General features: G+C 34.4%; 1 protein-coding gene across 15 annotated transcripts in view; it reads right to left on the minus strand.

The window, feature by feature from the left end:
• Positions 1–1,091: 1,091 nt before the first annotated feature.
• LOC106874941 (transcription factor Sp9) overlaps positions 1,092–18,438 on the minus strand; it is a 358,324-nt gene continuing 340,977 nt past the window's right edge. For 12 of the 15 annotated variants that reach the window (XM_089347901.1, XM_089347910.1, XM_089347909.1 and 9 more), the window contains one exon: positions 7,099–8,449. In XM_089347901.1, the coding sequence (XP_089204027.1) occupies positions 7,238–8,449 (1,212 nt within the window). In that variant the 3' untranslated portion in view covers positions 7,099–7,237. Of the gene's footprint in view, positions 1,603–7,001; positions 8,450–18,438 lie in introns of those variants that run through there. The other 3 variants (XM_089347900.1, XM_089347902.1, XM_089347899.1) reach the window with 1 other exon arrangement.

An 18,438-nucleotide genomic window follows, 5' to 3' on the forward strand; every position in this document is an offset into this window, starting at 1 on the left:
AAGATGTGCCTCACTTAAGGACACAGTCTACTGCTCTTTCCTGAAGTTGAACCCTTCACTCATGATCATGTACCGAGCACCCTATATACTAGGCTTCACGCCTTTACAACTACGGCACGCAATCTGGATACGTTCTGGTATCACGAGACGTGATCCGTAAAACAGAATTCGCTGTTCATTGCGTATATGTATATATATATATATATATATATATATATATATATAAATATATATGTGTAAAAATATGTGACACTTATTCAGTAGCCATGATAAAACTCCGAGTTTCGGATGCCGGGGCGGAAACCCACGCCGCCATTTTCATAGGAATTTTCAATGGCCAGATAACTAAAGAGATGGCGGAGTGGGTTTCCGCCTCGGCATTCGAAACTCGGAGATTTATCATGGCTACCGAATAAGTGTCACATATTATTTACAGATAAATTCCTCTATTTACATAATATCGAGATCTCTTTCTTCCTTTCGTTGTCTTTTCTATCAATATATATATATATATATATATATATATATATATATATATATATATATACACGACGGCCTTCTTTCAGCTTTCGTCTATCAAATCCACTCACAAGGCTTTGGTCATTCTTAGGCGACAGTAGAAGGCACTTGACCAAGGTGCCACTGAACAGGGAACCATGTGTTTGAGAAGAAAGCTTCTTACCTCACAGCCACATGTTATATATGTGTGTGTGTGTGTTCATTCTGTATAAGTGCAAATACTGAAGAGGGAAAAAAATAATACATGAAAGAGAAACATCAGCGTGTAACTTTTTCATAATTTCAATTTAAAGTACATAAATTTATTTTACATTGAATCCTAGAATTGAGTTTTACATACACACACACATACGCGTATATGTACTTATATATATATATATATATATAAGTACGCATATATGTACGTATATGTGTGTGTGTGCAAAAACTAATAAAAAAAAAGTAGAAATAATTATTATGATTAACGTTTCACCCGAGAAGGGATAGAAATGTGCGCATAATATGGAAAAGAAATCAGAATTAGAAAATTAAAAAAAAAAGCAGAAGAGCAAAATAAAATAAGACAAAACATATTTTCATAGGATATTCCTTCATGGTGTATTCATTTATTTACTGGTTTATTCATAACTTCGATTTTGTATATAATTGTTCATGTTTTTTTTTTAGTTGCTTCTTATTGTCTTTTCTTTTATCCTGCTTTTTTTCCGTCAGGACTGAACTTCGATTTTGTATATAATTGTTCATGTTTTTTTTAGTTGCTTCTTATTGTCCTTTCTTTTATCCTGCTTTTTTTTCCGTCAGGACTGGAGTTAAATTCCACTTTATTTATTTTTTTTTACTTTCTTTTACATTTCGTTTGATTTATTTTTCTTTTAGAAATATTTTTTTTCATTTACTGTTCTTTTTATTTGTTTTAGATATCAACTATTGTTTTTTTTTATACTTGTTTTTTTTTTCTGTGTTGTTTTACTCAATGTGTTGTCGTTGTTGTAATTTTGTTGTAGTTGTTGTCGTGCATGTGTGGTCTGTAATTCTGTCTTATTTTGTTGTCAGTCTGTCATGGTGACCAAAGATATTTTTTAGCTTGAAAACGAAAAAAAAAAAGAAAAAGAAAAAATAATAATCGTTTTAAAAAACATTAAAAACATACTTAGTTTAAATATTTTTGCAAACAACAACAGTCACAATAATAATAACGGTTTCAAATTTTGGCACAAGGCCAGCAATTTTAGGTGGAGGGGTAAGTAGATTGCATTGACCCACGTGCTAAACTGGTATTTATTTTAACGGCCCTAGAAGGATGAAAGGCAAAGCCGATCTGGGTGGGATTTGAAATCAGAACGTAAAGAGCAAGAAGAAACCCCTTTAAGTAGTTTCTTCCACGCGCGAACATTTCTGCCAGCTCGTTGCCTGCGTCACAGTAATATACTAATCCTTTTTTCTATAGACACAAGGCCTGAGATTTGGGAGCGGTGCTTGTCGATTACAACGATACCAGTGTGTACTTGGTACTTTTATCATCGTACCCGGAAGGCTGAAAAACAAAGTCGATCTCCACGGAATTTGAACACAGAGCAAACAGAAGAAATGCCGCCTAGCATTTCATCCGACGCGCTAATGATTCTGCCAGGTTGCCGTCTTGGTCACAAAAATAATATTCCTTTCTACTATAGTCCCAATGCCAGGAATTTCGGGGGAAGATAAAATCGATTACATCGACCCCAGTGTTTAACTGGTGCTTATATTATCGACCCCAAAAGGAGGAACGGTTAAGTCGACGTCTGCGAGATTTGAACTCAGAATGTACGGACGGACGAAGTGCTGCTAAGCATTTTGTCCGGCGTGCTAACAATTCTGTCAACTCATCGCCTTGGTCACAAGAATAATATTAATAGTATTTTTTTTCTACAACAGCAACAAGGTCAGATATTTGGGGGCTGGACATTGGTGTACCATCACTTACATTGTTTCTATTTAATGACTGGTTGTTATATATCTATTATATGTCAAACTTGACAAGTGAATAGTGAAGTCTACCACTGTGTGACTAAACTCACAATGGAAAACGCCTGTAAACTAAAGCAGCAACAAATTTTATCTGACGCCTTTTTAAATATGTCGACTATCTTAAAATTAACCAATTAATACAGAGCTCATATTTACTTGTGGAAGGATGATGCATATTTACTTTATCGAACTCGGAAAGAAGAAAGGCAAAGTTTAGCTCAGTGTGATTTGAACTCAGAAGTTAAAGAGGCATTACTAAATACCGTAAGAGATTTGTCCATACCTCTATCAGTTCTGATATTCACTGACCTTAATATAAAGCTATCAATTGTGGTGGAGTTGATTGTCGATAATATCGACGCCAGTACTTGACTAATACTTTATCAACTCCCATGGAATGAATTGCTAAATTGACATCAGCAAGATTTGAACTCATAACATACGGAGATGGAAAAAATATCGCAAGGTTTTTTTTGTCCGGCTCAGCCATTCCTATCAACCACTAACTTTAGAGTAGTAACAGTAGCAGTTTCTGTTTTAAAGACAAGCACAGCAAATTTTAGGGAAGGAGATTAGTCGATGCCATCGTTCCAGTACTGGACTGGTACTTTATTTAAAGCATCCCGAATGGCAAAGTTGACCTCATCGGGATTTGAACTCGGGATTTGAGAATGTAGAAAGCATTTCTCGGCGCGCTGACAATATTTTGTCAGTTCATCGCTTTAGTAATTTTTTTTTGTAATTTTGGCACAAGGCCAGCAGTTCAAGGGAGAAAGGGTATATCGACTACTTCGAACCGCAGTATTTGACTCTTACTTTATTTTAACAACCCCCGAAAGAATAGAAGATAAAGTTAACCTATATTGTATCTGAACTTAGTGTATAAAGAGTCGGACGTTGTGCTGCTAAGCATTTCGTCCGATGCTATAACGATTCTGTCGATTTACCATATGAAAAATAATAATTCTTTCCAATATTTGGCACAAAGCCAGTAATTTTGAAGGGAGAAGAGTAGTCGATAACATCGACGCCATTTCTTAAACTAGTAATTTATTATATCGACCTCGAAAGAATGAAATACAAGGCTGACATCTGTGGGAGATGAATTCAGGACGTAAAGAGCCAGAGCAAACAATTCATGGCATTTTTTCGTCGCTTTAACAATTCCCTCAGCTTGCCTTTCTTACTAATAATCCTTTCTCTTATACGCACAAGGTCCGAACTATTTAGGGTAAGGAGAGTAATCGATTACATCGACCCGAGTTCTCAATTGCTATTAATTTTATCACCCCAGAACGATAAAAGGTAAAGTTGACCTCGGCGGAATTTGAACTCAGAACGTAAAGACAGAAGAAAACCTGCTAAGAATTTTGTCCGCGAACTAACGATTCAACAAGCTCACCAACTTCCTAACATCAATAATAATCATTTCAGCTCAAGGCACAAGACTTGAAACTTTGGTGACGGAGACTAGTTGATTACATAGACCCAGTGTTTCACTGTTACTTAATTTATCGACCCCGAAAGGATGAAAGGTAAAGTGGTTCTCGGCAGAATTTAAACTCAGAACGTAAAGACAGACGAAATGCTGCGAAGCATTTTGCCTAGTTTGCTAACGATTCTGCCAACTCGCCTCCTTATCTACCTTAATAATAATAATGATACCTGATTTAGGTACAAGGCCAGCAATTTTGAAGGGAGAGAGTAAATCGACGCTATCGACCCTAGTATACAACTTGTATGTTATTTAATAAACTTCAAAAAGATGAAATGCAATGTCAACTTAGGCAAGATTTGAACTGAGAATGCAAAGAGCAGAGACAGCTACTGAGAGGTATTTTCAACGAAGCCCTTATGATTCTGCCAGCTCGATGCCTTAATATTCTTTTCTACTCTAGTCACAAGGCCCAAAATATTGGAGGAAGGGGCCAGTCAATTATATCGACTCCAGTACGTAACCGGTACTTAATTTATCGTCCCCGAAAGGATGAAAGGCAAAGTCGACTTCGGTGGAATTTGAACTCAGAACGTAAAGACAGACGAAATACTGCAAAGCATTTCGCCCGGTGTGCTAACGTTTCTGTTAGCTCGCCGCCTTTCGACACCTTAATATTGTTAATAGGAACACAACTAATATGAATAATGTCAAATCATATAACAATATAGTTTGTTTAAAAATTCTTGATTATTTAAGCGATCAAAGTTTGGAGCTTAAGTGTATTTCCTTTTACTTGTTGCTAATGCGGTGGTTGTTAATATTTTATCAATTTCAGGAAAGGGACTGTGGATATGCTGGTGTAGTTGCTAATAAAATATAGTCAAATTATATTGTTTCCAATAATTATTTTATCGATTGGTAGCTTAATTTAACGATTTCCGAAAAAAACAAATGCCAAAGTAAATGGGAGCCAGATTTCGAATATACCCAGAGAACGTACAGGGACGTAACCAAATACCTAGAGGTATTTTATGAAACCCTCCACTAAATTTGTCATCCATCCGCCATATTAAAAAATTGCAGTTACTTAATTTGCTGAAATAGAGTGAAATACTTTCACTTTCTAATATTATAGGATTATTATTCTTATTTTCATATACACACAACAGATTAGACTGTTGGAAAAGAAAAAATCCAAACATCGGGTTACAACAAAATCCTAATATCAGGCTATTATCATTATCATTATCTATTATCTATTATTATTGGTTTATTTATTTATTTATTCACTTTTCTGTTATAATGCAATTTTCTATTGATATAAAAAAATTTCTTAACAGAAGAAAATTGTTCGACACACACAAACTTATATACACACACACACAAAAATAAAAAAGAAAAGAAAATTAAACAAAACAAACAAATTCAGTTGCTTTGATATTTCCATACCACTTCTTCATTGATTTTATAATTTCTCTATTTATTTGTGTGTGTACATACATACATACATACCTGTATGCACACACACACACACACATAACTTCAATCGTTATCAATATTGAATTTTATTCTAAGCAATCTTTATCAACTTTCTTCATCAATAATCATTATTATTATTATTATTATTATTATTATTATTGCGAGTTTAATTTATCAGTCTTTTTATTATTGTTGTTACTGTTGATGTTTTTTGGAGACGATGAAATTGTTATGATTGTTGCAATGCAAATATATAAATGTAAATGTTATATGCAAATGTAATGCTGTAATGTTGTCACAATTGTCCGTCTACCATACACATGCTTATATATATATATATATATATATATATATATATATATATATATACACATATACCTATACATATTTGTAGATATATGTATATATATATATATATATATATATATATATATACACATTCATATATATATATATATATATATATATATATATATATATATATATATATACACACATATACATAAATACATCTCTATCTAGTTATATATATATATATATATATATATATATATATATATATATATATATGTATATATATATATATATGCATCAAATATTTATGTTTATATGTATGTGTGCATGTATGTAGGTATGTATGTATACAAGCATGCAAGTGTGTATATGTATGCCTATTTGTGTGAGAGTGTGCATTCGTGTGTTCATCTTCGGCAGCGGAATTTAGCATGTTTGTCTCTTTAATTATTTCCGTTCTGTTTTTTGTTTTTTTAGCGATTTTTTACCATTTCCCCCTCTTACCGTAAGAATTGCTGTTAAAAAGACACAACAACAAGCAAGCAGACTTTCGAGCTATGTCCCTCCTGTGCCTCGCTACTGTGTGTGTGTGTATGTGTAGGAGTGAGCGTGCGTATATATATATATATATATATATATATATATATATATATATGTATATATATATATATATGTGTGTGTATATATATATATATATATATATATGGATGTGTATGTGTATGTTTTGTGTGTGTGTGTGTCCTGGTTTTTTTTCCTCTTTTGTTATCGTTTTTCACTTTTCATAATTTTTTTAAGGGTTTCTATTTTTCTCGATTTTCAGTTTGGCTGATTGACTGTTTGACAGTTATCAATTCCATTTTCCAGTACTTATTTGCAATATTTTTTTCTTTTATTATTTGTTTCCCTATTTTTTATGTTTATAGCTTTCAAAAGCTCTTAATGCTGTTGATGGTCTCCTTCAGTGTTGTTGTTGTTGGTGTTGTGATTGTTGTTGTTGTTGTGATTGTTGTTGTTGTTGTATTTCTTTTAATGTATTAATCAGCAATTTTTTTTCAAGTTCCATAAAATTTTCCCTTCCTCCCTTAGTGTTTAATTTCTGTCTTATATCAACTTCCCACCCACCCTTTCTCATTGTCATTTCCACGTTTATTAAAGTTATTATTATTATTGTTGTTATTTTATTAAAGCAATCATTATTATTAATAAAGAAATCATCATTATTATGATTATGGTTATTATAATTTTAATTATTATTAATATTTACCATTCACACAACTTCTATTTGCTCCCACAGAGAAATATTTTGAAACGTTTTCTCGAGCTTTAACGAATGTTTTAAGATCTCGTTTGATTTTCCATTGTTTTATATTTTTGTTTGTTTTAGTTTGTTTACTTTTTCTTTTGTTTTCTTATTTCGATTTTTATCATCTTGAAGTTTCCGTTTACTTCTTAATTATTATTATAATTATTATAATTTTCTTTTTACAGTATTGAAACTTTTTAATCAGTTTTTACTGCCGCAGAGCTACCGTTACTGGCGTTTCCGTCAGCTGCATTGGTCCCAGAATCACTGCCAGCTGACTTCCTACCATCATTTGCATTATGCGTTTTCACATGCTTGCTAAGATGGTCGCTCCTTAGAAAACGCTTGTCACACACGGGACACGCAAACCTTTTCTCTCCTGTATGTGTTCTCTGATGGCGCTGCAACTCGTCGGAGCGGGTGAACCTTTTGCCACAGAACAACCAGTTACAAATGAATGGACGCTCACCCGTATGCCAGCGGAGATGGGCCTTCAGGTGGGACGTCTTGTTGTATACCTTGCCGCATCCAGGAACATGACAACTATGCACATTATTTTTGCGTAGGTGCTCGCCGGCTGGTCCTAGACGATCGGCTTCTTGACAGTTTGGGCAATCGCAACTACCACGACCCGAATATCTTTTCTGGGAACGGTTGTTACTGATACCAGATATACGAGACGGGCTCAGGTATGACGTCACATTTGTAGAACCAATCTCGTAACGAGAGGAGACTATTGATTTGTACGTGTCTGGAAGAATACTTTGAGCAGGAGTAAGATAGTTTGACTTTGTTCCGAGAGTCATCAAATTGCTAGTGGGATAGCCAGTGGCAATTTGTCCGCAAATACGGCCCGCTTTGTTAGCGTCTTCTGATAACCATTTCGAGGGAGATTTTTGCAGGTCCCACCAAGCTGAGGTGGAATTTACCACTGATGTGTTTTCATGTCCCAGATTGTGGCTTCGGCTGCCAGGTAAATGTAGCGTCAGAGAGTCAGGTTGATGACTACGGATCTGGGACACACGATGATATATACTTTGGAAGCTGGAGGCACCCAGTGCATTATCATCATTTAATTTGTGCATCCAAGCGGATGAGTAGTCGCCTTCTGCATGACTAAATGTTGCCGTGGTTGGACAGCATATGTCACTGGTGTATGTACCTGAACAAGGTGCCAAAGCATTATTTCTGGAATAGATCAAGTCTGTACTTGTATTACTGAGAGGTGTCACTAATGGTGACACATATGGAGAGGTAGCCGTGCTGTCAACAGAACAGTTTTCTCGCTTCCATGGTTGAAATCCTTTTCCAACAGTTTCTTCCATAATTCCCGGACCGTTTACCGTGCTAAGTTTGCTACAGGATGGTGGTAATACATCCAAGGAGATGTTCGTGAATGGATGCCGGTCCTGAAACGACAAGAAAAGAAAAGAATGAATTCTTGGTCAGTTAGGAAAAAAAAAACTATGTTTAAATACATTAAATATATTCAGAGACACACTTCCCCACCCCTGATACACACACACACACACACTTATATACAATCACACAGCAACACAAAAGAATCACATGCAAAACTCATACACAAGAACACGAACGCACGAGTAAAATACTACAAATACACGGACACACTCGTACATCGATTGTTGGCACTATAAAGATGTGATAGTGTTTGTAATACATGCGTGAATGTATGTCTCTAAAACATTCTTCATGCAGGAGGAATGTATTTCCCACTGATTAGAGTATTGCACAATGAACTGAGTGGTCATTGCTTTCTGCCATTTCACCAACACCATTGTCATGACATAGGCTACGGAACTTTAAGTAAAATCTAGTACATTCTAGCTATATAAAGTGATAGTAAGACTATGATGTAAGAACTACGGTTTCTAATTTAGGTACACGCCAGCAATTTGAGGAGAGGGACTACGTCGATTGCATCAACCCGAGTGTTGTGCTTTATTTTGTCAACACCAGAGGGATGACAGGCAGAAAGTGACCTAGACAAGATGTGAGCTGAAATCTAAATTAAGATATATTACCAGTCAGAAATTCGGGTCGATATAATTCATATACCTCTCCTTAAATTTCAGACTTTCTGCCCACGTTAGAAACAATTATTGTTAGGTCTTGTTTTTTTTTTATTTTCTTCAGATTTTGTATTGAATTTTGAACAAAAAAACAACAAAAAAAAAACAATAGATGCATTTGTTGTTGTTTTGGTATACTAATTCCAGAATACTTTTAACGAACCTGAAGTAGTTTTAGTCTTTAGTCCTTATTGACATTACTCGTGTTATTCTCACTAATATTTTTTACTATTGTTTTCTTTCGTCGCTTGAAACTGTTTAGTAGAATTCATTATAACGACCGCATTCGTCATTAGCTAAATAATCTCAGTTACAATCATTACCGCTGTTGTTGATGTTTTTCATTGTGTTAATGTTTTTTGTTGTTGGCGTTGTTTTTGTTGTTGGCGTTGTTTTTGTTGTTGTTGTCGTCGTTATTGTTGTTGTTGTTTTTGCAGTTGTTCTTCTAAGTTGTTATCTTTCAGTTGTCGTTATTGTTGGCAGCGTTGTTGCAACCGTCGATATTTCCGTCGTCATTCTTCGTTTTATTGTTGGCGTTATTGTCCTGAATTTATTGTTATGATTGTTTATTGTTGCTGTTGTTGTGATTGTTAACTTCCATTGTTATTTTCGTCAAGGTGTTGCAGTTGTTTATACTATCGCTACCGTTGCTCTTGTTGGTGCTGTCCTAGTCGACGTTGTTGTTCTGTTTGCTATAATCGGTAACTTACTGTTATTGTTGTTGTTGGTATTATCATCATGTTATAGTTGTTGTTGTTGTTCTCCTCATTCTTATTACAATTTTCATCATCAACATCATTATCGTCATTATCATTACAATATCAAACTATGAATACACGATGATGTTTCTTGCTATAATTTTTTACTTTCTTTATCTTCTATTATTTGATTTCATTATCGTGTTTTTTTTTTGTTTTGATTCATATTATACATTTATTTGTTTATTTCTTTGCCTGTTTTATTGCTTTTGGTGTTGTTTTCTTTTTTTCTTTATTTTACTTTTGTTCGTTCGTTATTTACGACTCTGCTCTCTCCCTCAACCTACCTCTCACCGCTTCCTATTTTGCTTTTCATTAGCAGAACGTTTTGCCGCTTTAATTAGCTCTCGTCTTCATTTGCCTGGCCTTGTTTAGATGGGGTGTGGCAGTACGTGTGGTGGTGGCGGTAGCGGTGGTGGTGGTGGTGGTGATGGTGTCGGTCTCGGTGGTGGTAGTGGTGGTGGTGGTGATAGTACTGTCGGTAGGGAATTTGTGTTCATTCAGTCAAGACACACACCATCCTCCAATTCCTCTCCATTCCTCCCCCTCTATTTTGACTGCATACACACTAAGACATATACACATATATACATCGCATAAACAAACATTCACACACACACACACACATTTATATATAATTCCAGCATAAATATTCAATTATACAATATATATGCATAGATGTGTGAGTGGGTGTTTATGAAAATAAGTACATACATGTGTGTGTATGTACGTATGTATATCTATCTATCTATCTATCTATCTATATGCATGTACATTCGTGTATGTGTGTGTGTATATATGTATATATAAGTATACATATATATATGTGTGTGTATGTGTGTGTGTATAAAGATTTGTTGTAATACTTTGTTGTAAAAATCTATAAGACTGTGTGTGAGTATATGTGTGTAATTCACACATGTGTGTATTTATATATATGTATGTTCCTATATGTGTGTATAGACTAACATTTGTGTGCTTATGCATGCATTTCTTTATTTGAAACACACACATGAACACACACACACAACTTCTACACCTACGTTGCACCTGTATTTTATAAACCACCAAAATCACTAACGGATATATAATTTTTAAAACGTAATTATCTCAGTTCACTTTTTCTTCACACACATACACACACACACAGTCTCTCTCTTTATCTTTCTCTGTTTCTCTCTCTATATCTCTTTCTATCTTTCGTATTTATTAATGGAAATTTGATGTGGAAAATATAAAGCTAACAATCAATACATTTCCACAGCTTAATGAATATAAGATTTTATTTCTTTTTCAGGCTCCCGCGATAATTCAGATAGAAATTATCAAGTTCGTAATTAAGCCCAATTTGGAATTGTAAAGTATATCGTTTGGAATTCGGTACAGTTTTAAACACGAGAAAGAAACAAAGAAAGAAAGAAAGAAAATAAAATAAAACTAAATTATTACAAAAAGAAGAGAATGAATATAAAGCTACATCCTTGTATACGCGAGTGTGTGTATGTATGTGAGTTCGTGTGTGTGTGTATATATATATATATATATATATATATATATATATATATATATATATATATATATATATATATATATTACACGCACAAATTTATGTGTGTGTTTATATGTGTGGTTGCACGCCTGTACGAGTCCGATTTTGCATAATGTATGCATGTGTATGTGCGTGTGTGAATGTGTGTGTGTGTGTGTGTGTGTGTGTATGCGTGTGTGCATGTCTATAAGGAGTATTCACTTTTGTAAAGTTGCATGAGCTAGATATAAATTAGTAGTGGTTGTAATTGCAGCAGCAGTGGCAGTAGCAGTAGTTCGTAGTAGTAGTAGTAGTAGTAGTGGTGGTGGTGGTGGTGGTTGAGAACCAAGAATGAAACCCAGTTACTGAAGAAGTGGACATAGGTACACAAACACCAACATACACACACACACACACACACACACACACACACACACACACACACACACGTCCACGTACAAAGAAACTGACACACTCACATGCACAGATATACGCACACATATATATAGTTTAAGAAAGTAACGGTGATCCGAAGATATAAAGAAAACATTTTTAGGAGACATACAAAAATAAAGACACTAAATAATGAACCTAGAACATAGCAACAACAGCTTTAATAGCAACGACTGCTAAAATAACAGCCATAAAATCTATATCAACACCACGTTGAGAAGTTCCCAGAATGTCTAATCGAAGTGAATCAAATAAAGCTATAACTATTAGGTTGGTCAAAAAGTCTGTTCTGTTTTTGCAGACTCTGAACTTCAAGCACTCTAAAAAGTAAACTTCAATCTGTCCCTTGCGCATAAGTACTCGTTAGATACTTGGTGTTTCAGCGCGAACTTGCGACGAGACAGGTTGTATTTCGTCTGCTTGTGATCACCCTGTAAATGGAGATCAAAATGAACATTGTCAACCGCTGTTACAGAAAGGGCATACCAGAAGTGGTTTACAAGATTTCGACCGGGAAATATTTTAGTTCAAGATGTATCTCGCTTTGTCCGGCCAACTGAGGCTAACTGCGACACCAATCCCTGTTTTACCATCAGAATGATTGCAGATATTTCCCAGCTATCAAAATCGAATGTTGAAAACCATCTTCATTATGTATGTTACGTCAGCTGTCGCTGTTTAATGACGCTAACCTCATACTACGGATTTCCATCAGAGATTCGTTGTAGAAACGAAGAAAGCCATAATCTTTTGAAGAGATTGTCAAGAGGAGACGAAACAGATCGTCTATAACAATGTGAAGCAGAAACGATAATGGAGGAAGCACGGCGAACCACCAAAAGCAATCTCCAAAGCAGGAGTTCACATGAATTCGGTTATACTTTCAGTTTGGTGGGATTCGAAGGGTGTCATCTTTCATTGCTTCTTCTCACGGAGGGAACCATCAATTAGGATGTTTACTGTGACAAGCTGAGCAAATTAAACACGGTGATCGACCAGAAGCGTCCAGTACTTTTTAATCGTAAAGGCCTCGTACTTCATCATGACAATGTCAGACCGCACGCTTCTCTGGAGATGAGGCAGAAATTACAGGGTCTTGATTGAGAAGTTTTATCGCACCCTCCATATTTGCCTTTAGATTTGCAACTGCTTCGATCTTTTCAAAATTCATTGAGTGGATAGACCTTCAAATCTGAAGAGAAAGTAAAATTTGACAAGGGATATTTTTCGCCAGTAAAGACGAAATTTTTTGAGCAGAAGATAATAGATCTGCCTAGAAAAGAGCAGAAAATATTGGAACGAAACGGTTGATTGAGTGAATCGCTTTGCGTTTAAAATTTCTGTCTTATTTTCGCTTAAAAAAACAAAACAAAACGAACGGACCTTTCCGTCAGACCAATACAATAGGAAAGTGAGTTCGTACAGAAAGCAGAAGAGACGTAAACCTCCAAGTGTTTTAGGAATATATAATGACTAAAGGAAGAATTACTGAATAATAAGGAAGAAGAAAAAAAAGAAAAACGGAAATAGATATTAAAATAATGACATAATGATTATGATGATAATGATGATGATGACTACCATGACGATGATGATACTGATGATGAAGAAGAAGAAGAAGATGATGATGATGATGATTATGATGATGATAATAACATATAAACGAGGACAATTTTCCTATTGCGTTATATTTTTCTTTCTAATTTTCTACTAAAGAATTAGCTTGCTGGTATTTTGCAATAATTGCATCACTGCAATTAATGATTCCAATAACACGCCTTAATTGGCTAACTCAAGAAATAATGATGATAGCGAATAAAAATGGCAAGACAGACAAATAGCATGAAGATAATGATGATGATCAGAATGATGATGATGATGATGACTATCATAAGGATGATGATGATGATGACTATCATGAGGATGATGATGATGATGATGATGACTATCATGAGGATGATGATGATGATGACGTCGAGGATTTCTTGTATGTACAACAGAGATCATATTTAAGTAGTAGATAACACACAAGATTATATACGTGTGTGTGCGCGTGAGTGTCTGTGTATGTATATGTGTGTGTGTGTGTGTGTGAGAGAGAAGGAGAGAAAGAATGTGTGTGCATGTGAATATGAGTGTATATTTGTGAATACTTGTCAGATATAACAGATACATGTGTGTGTGAGTGTGTGTTTGTGGTGCATGTATAAAGAAAGTGTAAGATAAAGAAAGGGAGAACCAAAGAAAGAGAGAGAGACAGAGAGACAGAGAACGATATAGAGAGATAAAGTGATATATATATATATATATATATATATATATATATATATATATATATATATGAGTGTGTGTGTGTGTATGTACAAATATGTATATATATATATATATTTATATATATATTTATATATATACGTATATACATATATGTATAGATAGATAGATAGATAGATAGACGAAGTGGGGGAGAGAGGCTGATAAATGGATTCCTTAGCATAGTGCATATACAAAAAGAAAAGACATGGAATAAAATTATTTCATGTAGAATCGCCATCAAACTGGTATTTTACATAATATTGTTGCTCTATACTTTTCTCTTTTATCCTCTTATTTCCTTATTCCGATATCTTACTGACAATTATGCGTCCTTGCCGCTACTGTTCTTTTCTTCTCTCTCCTTCATCATCATCATCATCGTTTAAAAAAAATTCTCCTATCATCCTACAGTAGAAATTTCCTTTCGTATATAAGCGTGTATCATCGTAAAAGAGTTAGTATCAGATAGAATAGCCGACAACTAACATAATGTAACCTAAAATTTTCTTTTCTCTTACATTTCTTCAAACTTAATTATCTATTTACTTATTCCTGATAAAGGGGACATTATCAGTGTGAAACTAAAGGATTCCTAACTTGTTGACTAATGGACCCCAGAAACGATCGTCGAATTACTTCATATATGGCGTTATAACCCTCTATAAACATTTCTTTGTAACTCCTCTAAAATTAAATCCATCATCAAGATTTCTCACTACCAACTTTTAATCCTTAATTCAACGCTTTTAAATCTTAAATTGAATACGATTTTTAATCGATATATCACTCTTTATTTATTTATTTATTTATTTGTCCTTTTCACGTATATTGTTACCTCATGTATTTGTTATTTCCATTCTAAATAATATATTGATATGTTCCTTGTCTTGGTGTATTTATTGTGTTATATGTATTTATTATGTTAATGTAAATCATAACAATAGGATGATTATCTAAATTTTGTCGCTTCTTAAACCAAGTTATAAGATAAATATATATATATGTATATATAATGAATAATAAAACAAAATTCTCGTATATTCCATCTTCTGTCTTTCATTTGCTACGCACACACACACGCATGTATGTATTTGTGTATCTGTCCTCCCACCATCGCTTGACAACCGACGCTGGTGTCTTTGCATCCCCGTAACTCAGCGGTTCTGCAACAGAAACGGATAAAATAAGTACCTGGCTTATAAAGTATAAGTCCTGGGGGTCGATTTGTTCGACTAAAGGCGGTGCCCCAGCATGGCCGCAGTCAAATGACTGAAACGAATGAAAGAATAAAAGACCGATAGAATAAGTACTAGGCTTTAAAAATAAGTCCTTGGGTCGATTTGTTCGACTAATATCAAAGGCAGTCCCCCAGCATGGCCGAAATCAAATGACTGAAACAAGTAAAGGATAAAAACACATTTAATTTTAAAAGACGGAATAAAGTTGCAACATTTCCGTAAGAGATGTCGGTGTACTGGCGAAATGTTTTAGAGCGTCTTGCAGTATCATATCCAATTCTTTGTGCGTTGTTCTGAAATTCTGTCTCGGGATTGAAATCTTGCCGGTGGCTAGGTCAAATTATCCGTCTAGAGGACCAAAATTGATTACGAGAATAATTACAGAGTCTGAAATGTGGAGTGAAATATGGTGTCTACAGCATAAAATCTTCAGTCCGTTATTTAACCGACAGATGCCAAAAATATATTACAGCATATTTAAAATGTCTGAAAACATGGTGCGTCTACACACTTCTAAAGTAAATATACTTGAATTCCCGCTTTTTTATTTACTTAACAGAACCTATTCACATCTGTGGTATATGACTTGCTTTGTGGAAGATATATCGATAGGATAGTGTCTTGGAGAAATTTCGAACCTGGGATCTCATTCCTAAGGTATTTTTCGATATTATTATTATTTGACCTGTATAATAATAATAATAATAATAATAATAATAATAATAATAACATCGAAAAATACCTTAGGAATGAGAACCCAGATTCGAAATTTCCCCAAGACACCTGATGAAGGCTAGAGAGTATATCAGCTGAAACGTGTTAACAGTAAACAAGATGAGGACAAATATCCGTCAAATGTGAATAATGTAAATAATGTACGAGTGTTACTGTTCCAAGTTCCAAACAAGCTGCAAGGATCTCATATGAAAGTATGAAATTTTCTATCTACCTATCTACCTATCTATCTATCTATCTATAGTGGTGTGGTAAGGAGCCAATGATATAGACTACTGTTTATCATATATGTTATACACGCACGTGCATGCACACACACACACACTCACACAGACTAATATAAAACTAGAAGAGTCGTGTCTTCAGTACTGTATATATATATATATATATATATATATATATATATATATATATATAAAGATAAGATCCAAAGATCAGAGAATTTGAGTGACAAATTTGTTCTTTTTCTAAGATAATACAATATAATTTGATGGCAATTTGACTGCTACTTCTAGCGTTTCGAGAGGTCACATAGAGATTCTTATGTTGATTTGTCTCTTCTTGGTCGAAAGAGCAGTTAAATTTTCAAATCATAATCTAACATTTTTAAAAATGGAAAACATATCGATGCCCAAAATCTGTAAAGAGAAGATCGAGATAATGACGGTTTTAACGTATTCGGGCATAAGACAGCTGAATCAGGTCTGCTGCTAGCTTACGGTTGATCAATAAGAAATGGTATATTTTACCGTCCAATTTTGATAAAATATAGAAATAAATTATGTCTATTATTATTTTTTTAAAGTCAACATAATGTTAGTTATAAAAATTGATAACATAGTTTGATGATAACCAAGTAAAAATACAAGCCACCGACATGTAAGATTAATCTTTATAACTTACATTGCTTAGTAATTAACAACATGTACATTTATCAATGCTTCATGCAATCTATGTTACCGTTGATAAAAATAAATTAAGACAATTCAAACTGTTTTAAAACTCAAAAATTCAAGTTCTAAAACTCCAAAAATGAACGACGAAACCTATCTAGTTATATTCAAATAACACGTACCAAACTGTCTTGGCACAATTGAATATCTTATAATATTAGTTTCGAATTGGGGCACAAGGCCAGCAAGTTCGATGGAGAGGTAAGTTGACTACAGCGACTCAAGTGTTCATTCTGGCACTCTTTTTATCGACCCCCGAAAGGATGAAAGGTAAACTCGACCCCGGTGGAATTTGAACTCAGAACATAAAAACGGATGAAATGTCGCTAAGCATTTCTCCCGGCGTGCTAACGATTCTGCCACCTCGCTGCCTTCGAGTATCCTAAAATATTAAATGTAACTTAATTTCACTGTAGAGTCTAAATATTTCGGCTCTAATAGGGAGTGTTGCGACTATTTAATGATGTGCCCAGCCCTTTCTCAAGTCGGCAATAAAGCATTGACAAATTCATTGTGCTAAATATGTTTACTAATTAATCACATTTAGCATATGCTGGCTTGATTACACCGGTCATTATCATATCTAATTACATGATAATGTGTCAGTAGGTCTTTTTTTTTATTGAACTGTTACTCCATGCACACCATGAAGGAGGGGTTACTGTATTCTATGGGGATCTGACAAATGGGAGGGATTTTTAAGCTATGCATGGGCTATTTATTGGACCAGTTGTTGGTTATGGTTGAATATTTTCTTTTATATCTGAGGGTGGATTCCAATTTCCCCGATTCGTTTCGTGTGTCTTGTAAGACATTTCACCGCTCAGGCATCGCACGTACACACATACATAAATAAATACGCATATGCACACATCTATGTCTGCATATGTGTGTGTGTATACAAACTAATACGTATACAAGCATACATACGAATATGCATGCATATATAAGTTCCCACACATTCTGCAGAAGTCCGTTGCACTTGTGCGGTATACATTCTTATTGGTATATATATATATTCTTCTTCTTCTTCTTATTATTATCATTTCACTTCTCAGTGTCCTCGTTTTCACTTACTCCGGTAAATTTAGTGAGAGCGGACAACAACCCGTTGTTAAGAGTTTCAGAGGATCTCTTTCTACGAAGCTTCAACATCCAAGTCTCAAGCAGTTAGAATAAGACATAAGAAATAGTGCTACAGCGAAGCACCAATGTTATTGACTGCTATTTCCAGCAAACATCGGTGCATCGTTGTACCACTATTTCTTATCCATTATATATATATATATATATATATATATATATATATTAGCTGACTACGTGCCAT

The sequence above is a fragment of the Octopus bimaculoides genome, chromosome 2, assembly GCF_046866305.1.
Source record: "Octopus bimaculoides isolate indiv1 chromosome 2, ASM4686630v1, whole genome shotgun sequence".
Lineage (NCBI taxonomy): Eukaryota > Metazoa > Mollusca > Cephalopoda > Octopoda > Octopodidae > Octopus > Octopus bimaculoides.